The sequence below is a fragment of the Erigeron canadensis genome, chromosome 1 (assembly GCF_010389155.1).
Source record: "Erigeron canadensis isolate Cc75 chromosome 1, C_canadensis_v1, whole genome shotgun sequence".
Classification (NCBI taxonomy): domain Eukaryota; kingdom Viridiplantae; phylum Streptophyta; class Magnoliopsida; order Asterales; family Asteraceae; genus Erigeron; species Erigeron canadensis.
The window spans coordinates 36,146,798-36,155,949 of record NC_057761.1 but is presented as its reverse complement, the minus strand read 5'-3'; the positions used below and the strand labels follow the sequence as shown (position 1 = coordinate 36,155,949).

The window sequence follows — 9,152 nt, the reverse complement described above, 5'->3', positions numbered from 1 at the left end:
TATTAGGGCATCCCTAATGGTTAACCTTTTAGTTAAAAGTTTTTTATAAAAAGCTTTAGAAAATCCTTTAACTTCAATGATAAAAATCTTTAAAAACCTTAAAAATCATTAAATTGCATTTTAATATTGATGAAAGAAAGTGTTAATATTCTTCAATAAGTTGAGGTTCTTCAACCTATTAAATTAAAAAAGTCATCTAACTCAATTGTGAAAGACTTTTTATAGACTTTTTTTTTTTATATGTAAATAAGCTTTTGATAATTTCCTCATTGTGGATACTCTTAGTTAAAATGTTTAGTGAATTAAAAAAAATAATAATTTAAGTACACGTCTGCTTTTTTTTTTTTAAGAGAAAGGGGAGAGAAGTCACTTTTTTAAATAGGGTTAATGCTATAATGAAAATAATTTGACCGCTTTATAATTTACGAGTTACGAAAGGTCTTAACTAAAATAAGCAGTGAATTTATGATTGAACATGTTTTGAGCGACATCACAATTCATGTAAACAGTTCCGTCACACCTTATTTGACAGAATTTTTCAACCAAACTACAACTTGATTTTTTTATGATCAATCCATGTAGGCAATATAGATAAAAAAAAATGTTTAATGTATCTAGAATGTATGCCTAAAGACATGTTTAATAAGAAATGATTGACACATGATAAAATATATGATAAAAATTAGAAAAGAAAAAATTGTGTAATGTATGAGTTAAATTTAAATGAAATAGACATATCTTTTAATTATATCTATCACTACTCATTTTGTCAGAAAAGACATGCTGATGTGGCTACGTATATGTACTGCCCAAGTGCCCATTACCTACATGAACTGCCACGTCGGTGAAAACATGTTAGACTCATCAAAAGAACCCTTAGTTGACTTAAATTTGAATATTTTTTTTTAAAATTCTTTTATATTGAACTGTAAACGTGTAAAAAGATGAATTCAATTGTTCAATTCTTACCAATTCACCATAATGTCAGTTATCTCTGTTTTTTGTTAAAAAATAAAAAAAAATAAAAATGTGATTAAGTAATCTGATAATTGATTTACAATATGAAATTATTCAAACACACCTAGCTATTAGTTGCTGACAAGGGATGAATTCGACATGAATGCAGAATGCCCAAAATACACGATCATTATTCTTATTTTAAGTCAAGCTGCTGTAGAAGGATTGTCTGATGTGCTAATTTTTAGTCTGGAATATGTACAATTGCTTATGACGGCTTATGAGACAGGCAGCGACACAGGATTATTAGTTTAGTATTTGGTATTCTGGATGGATTTAAACTTATTTTTATGACCTAGTGTTCATACAAAACATTTATCATTACAAATGGGCTGGTTAGCTATATCACGTGTTTTCTAACATATAAGTTTGGACCGATTCATGTAGTCCATCAAGCTCCATGTGTCTGTGTTCATAGTTACGTTTTAGGCAATTGTTTGTGTAACTCCATACCTTTTGCTGCTTTTTTAATTGTTTTCATCTTACTATTCATCGTACAACATGACTACATGACCTAATAAATGATACTCGTATATTAGAAAAGTATAATAATGATGACATACATAATGCAATTGATACTACCGTTTCCATATTTATCAATACGAAAAGCTCATATCAGTTAGACTGATCAAGGCCTTGCTTGCCATGAGAATGCCGAAGAACGCTCGTGGTAGGCAGGACACTCGCCTTTGATGGCGTCCTGGAAAAAAAAAGAAACTTCCCTTCTTTTAGTAATAAAGTTGTCAGTTTTTTGTTTTTAAATAGGGTTCTTCTAAGGAAGCCTTACTCTAAAGATTGGAAGGGGTATCTTTTCTACAGAAAATAGAAACAAGTGACCTTTTCTAGGGTAAGCCTTGCTCCCACTAATGTTAGTGTTTTATGCAGCGTTCTCAATTGGTCACATTATTCCTTAAACCGTCAATTATTAAAGGTGTCGAGATTTTATAAAATGCCGAACACTTGCATTTTATAGACAAATGATCAATTGACTCTCAAGTGGAGAGACTTGAAAAAAGCAACTACGATTGAGACGCGAATATTTGAATTATCCTTCAGATGTATCAAACTGATAACATTTGTTATGTTTTGGTGACTTAGAATTTTAAATGGTTTGACGGATGAATCAAAATGTTGAGTTTTATCCAATAACCACTCTAAGAAGTATCTGAAAATAATGATTAAAAGTACTTCCCATTATAGGTCACTGTTTGAGTACCAACTTTATATACTGGAGGTCTCGAGTTCGAGATATAGGAAAGACATTTAAAAGATTTTCACAATAAAGTCCTCCGGTGAAGCAAATTTGAGTCTTGTAGAGAGGGCAGAGTTTTATTCCAATTAAATATCGTGCCTTCAGACGGTTTAGTTAAGAGTTTCTCATCCTACTAGGTATTGAGGGTGATGAGGCTCCCTAGCGTGGACCCGGTTAAGACAACATAAGTTACATCCCTTTTGCAGTAAATAATCCACACCTTTCAAAAAAATAAATAAATAATGATCAAGTGATAAAACTTCTTATTCACCAATATATTATGAGCTATTTGATGAAGATGTTTATCTACATTTATATACACAACATAATATGTCATCTATGTGTTGTTAGTCTCTTTCAAACGGCAAAAAATATATATAGATATAGGGAGCAACAGACACTAGAAGTCATTAAAGAAGTATATAACTGCAAGCAACGACTTGTATAAACAAGACAAAACCCAACTGCTAGGAATACAAAAAGAATCGAAAACACTCGTTTTGATTACGAAAAACCAAGATATGAGAAAAAGGCCCACCATGGAGTCTACGCTACCAATTTTGATTCTAGATTTAACTACTAGGAATGTGTTCTAATTAAGTGTTTATCGACTCTTAAATCAAGAGATTGGAATTTCTAAGATGAATAAAGTTATAACGGTTACACATTTTGTGCACAATATATCTTTTAAACAAAGACATACATCTAAGTTGTATGTTTTCAAAATATAAGAAAAAAACATTAATATCATTATGTGTATATACTTTATCCTTTTATTCAAATTTAAACACTTGAAAGTTGAAAGTAGGAAAAAAATAAAATAAAAAAGCGTATAAAGACGTGTCACTCTACCCCATACGATATATCATTTTGAAACTATTTGCGGGGATTTTGGCATCACTTGCACTCAAACTCAAACTCCTACAAAAACCCTCCCAATACTCTTGACTTTTCAATCACTCATATTCACACCCATCGGCCTCCATCCCATTCTTCACCACCGGCGACGTCGACGATCACCCCCATTCTCCCAACTCCTTCACCTGCCCTTCTTCAACTCGCTCTCAACCACTTCAGGTCCATACATTATTTTTCTTGTATATATATATATACACATAATATATTGTTGTGTATTTATCAAAATTTATGTACATTTTATATTCTCATATCTTTGACTTGGATAGAACATTGAGATCTGTTATATTAATATATATATATTTTTTTTGTGACAATACCGTTTATTTGTCACTGTTCTTTTTATTCTAAATTCTTCAATTCCTCCCATACTTGTTGCTTTCAAATCCATATGCATTTTGTAATTTTGTTCCCTTTTTTTATACTTATATCTATATATTTAATTAATTTAGTTTAAAATGTTACACATACTTAAAAAAAAGGTAACGACTCTTAAGTCATTTGCTTAAAAATTCTCCAAGATGTTGACTTGTGGAAAACAAGGGAGAGAATTAGTGGAATCACATTTATATAGTTTTTAAAAGATTTATAGGCTGATGTTTGGAAGGATCATCATTTTCCTTAAAAATAACTAGTATAACTTTTGGCATGCATTATTAATAGTTGTACTATATTGTCTAGAATTACTCCAACAAAAGCACTATTTTTTTTGTCCATCATTTACTGACACTAATAAACACTTTGTATAAAGTTTCACACTTTTAATAGACTTAATTATCATAAGTTGAAAAGTTTGAACTCAATTATATATAATATTTGGTAGTACAATTATTACTATTGTCATTATTTGTATTTTGTAGTACGAGTAATATTTTGGATGTATCGTTTTGCAGGCGAGATAGGGCCGGCCAGTTGATGGTTATGTTGCCTGTAACATATACAGGCTGTAATACCGCTGCTGCCGTTGATGGGCTACCGTCGGCTTCGTTGGCGGAGCATTCACGACGGAGCAAAAGTAGGTTCATCAGTAAGCCTTCATGGCTATTGCTCTCCATTTCAGGTAACACTTAATTTGCTGGCTTTTTTTGACTTCTTTTTTAGTAGCATTCTGTGTAAAAATGTGTGTGAAATTGTATATAGTTTTAAGTGATCACATTGTAAAATGATTATAAAAAGATTGTAATTTAGTTGGTCCATCATGTCACATAGCAACTCAATTTGTAAACATTTTATTTGTAATTAGTTTGTCATTCTAATATAAATGTCAAAATGCATACATTATCTTAATAACTATAATAAACGATAATTTGTATTAGGATTTTTAATCGGTGCACTAACAGGTTAGTGGGTTTAAGGGTTTTGTATGGCTACATTGGGCAAGTTGGTTGTTGACTTGTTGCCATTTACCATTAATATTTGATATTTTTTATTTTTGAACGGTAGAAATAACATTATTACTAACGAGTATGATACCCGCGCAATGCGACGGTGATAACATTAGTTGCGATGTGTTGGTGTCGGCGGATGGTGATGGCGTCGCGCCAAGTGGTTTAGGTAATTGATCCAAAGATATTTGATTTTTTGGGATAGTGAATATCTTTTAAAAGATTATGGAATGATCGTGTAAGTTAATTAATTAAGAGTAAAATGGTAATTTTGCATGTCTTAAAATTGTAAACTTTTCAATATAAGGGTATAATTTTTATATAATAATATAGAAATATAGATAAAAAAAAAATCTACTATCATTAATAATGGCGGCTGGTATCCCCATTTTCTGTTTGCTGGACATTATATAAAGCCAGTGTTCTCGAGTTTGTATGTAAAAGAAGGGGAAAGAAGAGAAAAGGGATGAATGGAAGAGGAGTGGATTTTCCTTCTTTCCAAATCATTCAAAAAGTGGGAAGAAAATATCTTACACAAAATTTATAGAATTCTCCTTTCAAATCTTTTCTCTTCTTCTTTTAAATAAAACTCAAGAACCCAAATATTTTTAAAATCCTTTACAATCTTTTCCTTTCCTTTTAAAACAAAACTCTAACATACCTAAAAAGTTGATGATATGCAATATAAATCATCCATGTAATTATGTCAACTAATTTAACTAGTTATGATTGATTTGTGGCACTTCTTTTTGTGTTTGTTATCTTGGAAACTGAATTTGTAAAGTTTAAATTAAAAATGTAGATCAATTAAATTAGATAAGTCAAATGTGTTATTGTACTTAATCCCACTAGCTAGCAACTTATTTAATTGTTCAAATAATGATTAGTAAATCGTCTTTTGCTCTTGAAATTGTGTTGAAAACAATTTTACCTTATCTACGTTTCCTACTTTCTTCTTTTTGGTTTTTCTTTTATATTTTTCCAAGTATTTGACACTTTTTTAATAGTGGATACATATTCACAAGATTGGAAGTTATTATTTTCTTGTAAAGTCAAGTGCATAATCGAAAGCCCAACTACAGTATGCATTTATTTAACGTTCCCGATTTAGGTATATTGACAAAGACACACTCATTAATACGTACCCATTGACAAGGAATTTGTAATATGACTAGCATCCGATGCCCTTCAAAAACAACTTTGGTATAAATGGTGTAAAAATGACATACATAATACATAGACATATATGTGTTGCATTTATATTTTCATACTATTTCTTTTATAAATAGTAAAGAAATCACGTGATATTGGACGGCTGGGATCTTCTGGAGTGAAATTTGACATGGAAACATCTTCTCATTAATATATGTCCTGTCTTGTCCTATAAGTTTAATAGGTTCCTTGTGAGCAGGGGCTATAATAGGGACTCTGTCCTACTGCCAATGGCAAGTGCAATTAATTACCTATATAGTTTCACCTTCCAATGTTCTAACCTGTTGTGGCCGGTTATTGAATTTGCTACGGTCAAGTTTTTGTATTTCCTTTTTATAATGGTTAGTTGTTACTTGTTAGTAGTTTAGTTATTAAACATTATTCCCGAGAATTTCATAAGAGGCAAAACTCATTATCAAGTTTAGTTGTAAACCTCATCTTTTAAATAAACTATAAAGAGAAGATCATTATGAATAAAATTACAAGTGTAAATTTAATATTTTATAGTACAAGTGTACAATGTGTACCACTCAAATTTTTTTACCTAGACGTTGGAAAAAAAGCAATTATTCTCTGTTTTAACTCTGTGAGAATCTTTTGTGTATCGAAATGGGTTTTGAATAGATTTGGAGGGGGACTGATCTTTTACTAGACTGACTGTACCCCCAAAGGTTTGTATTTATGCATGTATGTATGTATAGATGTATAGTCACTTTCAACTTTTCTCTCTTTTCTTTTCAAATCCAAAAGTAATACTCACAATTCCAAGAACCCATACACAAAAGGTGTTGTCAATGGGATCTACTCTCATTAATATTCTTGTCTTGTGATTTTTGAAAAGTTTGTTTTTCATGTATTTCAAATTTTGAAATGGGCTCTCTAGTCACTACTATACCTACCCATAATCCATATGGTCTTTTTTTTTGCCTTTCTTCTTTGTTCTTTTGCTTTAGTTCAGCCATATATTTTTGTACGAGTATTCGTTTTCTTTTTCTTAAAACAACAAAGGACATTTTTTAACAACTAAAAACAGCTGAACAGGAATGTAGATATGGACCAACAAGAAAACATACAAAATACCTGAACATGTGTATTCAAACTAAATAATTTCAAGTTATAAGTACATGTAAATGTAAATTAAGATTACATATATCAACATAATACAATTTTAAGAAATATCATCATGACATTGTTATAATATATCTCTGTTCGAATTGAAGTTGAAAAATAAGCTAGCCCACAAAAACTTGCTTACCAAAACTATGTTAAAGAAACTTAATCTAAACACCCCCTTAAAACATCTTTTTAATTACAACTTTATGCAACTTAATCACATCCGAGCATTCTGGTTTATAACCCTGTTTAGTACTAATGACATTGAGCAACATGATCTTAACTTTTCTTATGATACTATTATGAATCTAGCATATTTTATTATAATGGGAGTGTAAATGTTTATACAATGAGATTATGGAATTAATTGATCTTATGTTTTTGCAAAAACAGACATGGAGGATAAAATACAAGCAATCAACGGAGAACACAAACCGGACACATTTGGGGAGCGGGCTGACTTCTACTACCGAAAACGCCCTGAGCTCTTAGCGTTACTTCAAGACCTCTACAATCGTTACCTCTATTTGGCTGATCGTTACACTCGAACGCTCTCTAAGCAACAAAAACAAGAACAATTACTTGAACAAGAATTCCAACAAATATGTTCTGGTTTAGATGATCGTATCAACAACACCAATGTTGATTATTCAGATGCCGAAAGTTCACTTTCTTACCAGCCTCCAACCCCAAATCACCCTCAAAAACCAAATATGTGCGAGTTGGTTATATCAGAACTCGTAATGAAGTTTGTTGAGTATGAAATCGCCGTTGATGAGCTTCAAAGTTTGGATATGATTCAGGTAATCAAATTCACCTTAAAAGTAAAATAGTATAAGGTATTTTCAGTAATTTTTATATTTTGGTGGCGTACAGTTAAATAAATAATTGGTTTTAAATAATTGGTGGTGTACGTATCACCATCTTTATTAAAATGACAATATGAATTTTTAACCTAACATTTACAATTTTTATTTTTAATGAATTTTTGGTCTCACAGGAAGAGTCAAAGAAGAAGATAGAGTTACAACAAAGTTTATTAGAGGTGTTAGAATCCGAGCGTGTGGTACTAACAAATGAAAACTCAAGGCTAGCATCCGAATCTTTGTTCATGAAACGTAAAGCCGGTGAGTTGGCAAGGTGTGTGTTATTGGAAAGAACAGAAGACCAACGTGTGTTTATTCTAAGTCGTAAAATAGATGATCTTCAAGGTCAGATATACGAGTTAGAGAAAAGGAACAAAGAGTACTACGACAAGTTAACGAAACAACAAGTGGAAGGGAACAAGAATGAAGGGAAAAAGAACAACATAAGCATTAGTATAAAGAGATTGATGGTGAAAAACAATGATAGTGGTAGTAGTGGTAGTCTTAGTTGGAGTGGCGGTGAAGATGAAACCGGTTGTTCGATGAGTAGCACGAGTAATAGTAGCACGTGTACTAGTCTGGCTCAGGTAATGAAGGACAAGGATAAGAAGAAGAAGCATTGGAGTGAGAATGATGGTGGAAGAAAGGTGGCTGGGTGGTGGAACAAGGTGAAGAAGTTTGATATGTTCATGTGTGGACCACATCTTGATGCTACTTGCTGATATATATCTATATCTATATCTATATCATATATATAAGTAGGTTAACTTGTAATCATCATGTATGTTTTCATATCTTTTGTTGAAACAAAACTACTATCTTTATGGGTTACATGCTTTGCTGAAAGAAAAGAGAAGAAATGTTGAAAGTTAACCATGGTATTGTTGTAATTCTCAAGAAAAATGATATTTCTTTCAACAATATGTTAGAATGACATGTGTGCTTAACTAAGTGTCTATTATTTAGTTTGGTAATTTGACATGATCCGTTCCATTGATTTTGTAATTTGATGTGATTATGTTGTTATAGATATCTTTTCAAGATTGTAATATTACTCGATTATGAAAATTACTACCACCAAATACTAGTATTTTCCTTCGTATTGTAAAATGCAAATCACAATTTGAGATCTTTAAAGTTGGAAAAGAAAAAGTAAGATTTATTGCATACTATGGTCAAATCAGTGTGATGTTTGGCTCATTAATTTTTTGTGATAAAATATGTACTTCAACAATATTGAAAAAAAAAAAAAAAAAAACTAAATTTGTTCGTACTGTTTGGTGTACGTTCATCTGTAAGAAAAGGAAGAGTATTATTTCCATCTTCTAATGTTTGACAATTAAACATTTTCAATTTTGAAATCATTTTAACAATTAACTTTAACATAGTAAA

At 31.1% G+C, this 9,152-nt stretch overlaps 1 protein-coding gene across 1 annotated transcript; it reads left to right on the top strand.

Annotated features, from left to right (window-relative positions):
• The first annotated feature begins 3,150 nt into the window (after positions 1–3,150).
• Positions 3,151–8,633, top strand: LOC122611097 (kinase-interacting family protein-like). Its single transcript, XM_043784065.1, has 4 exons — positions 3,151–3,346; positions 4,078–4,244; positions 7,288–7,697; positions 7,895–8,633. The coding sequence occupies exons 2-4, from the start codon at positions 4,100–4,102 to the stop codon at positions 8,480–8,482; spliced, it is 1,143 nt and encodes a 380-aa protein (XP_043640000.1). The 5' UTR covers positions 3,151–3,346; positions 4,078–4,099; the 3' UTR covers positions 8,483–8,633.
• The last annotated feature ends 519 nt before the right edge of the window (positions 8,634–9,152 follow it).

Coding starts and splice junctions, on each gene's coding strand:
- LOC122611097 (XM_043784065.1), top strand. CDS start 4,100: ATGGTTATGTTGCCTGTAACATATACAGGCTGTAATACCGCTGCTGCC. Junction 4,245..7,287: donor GCTATTGCTCTCCATTTCAG/GTAACACTTAAT, acceptor TTGCAAAAACAG/ACATGGAGGATAAAATACAA. Junction 7,698..7,894: donor AAAGTTTGGATATGATTCAG/GTAATCAAATTC, acceptor TTGGTCTCACAG/GAAGAGTCAAAGAAGAAGAT.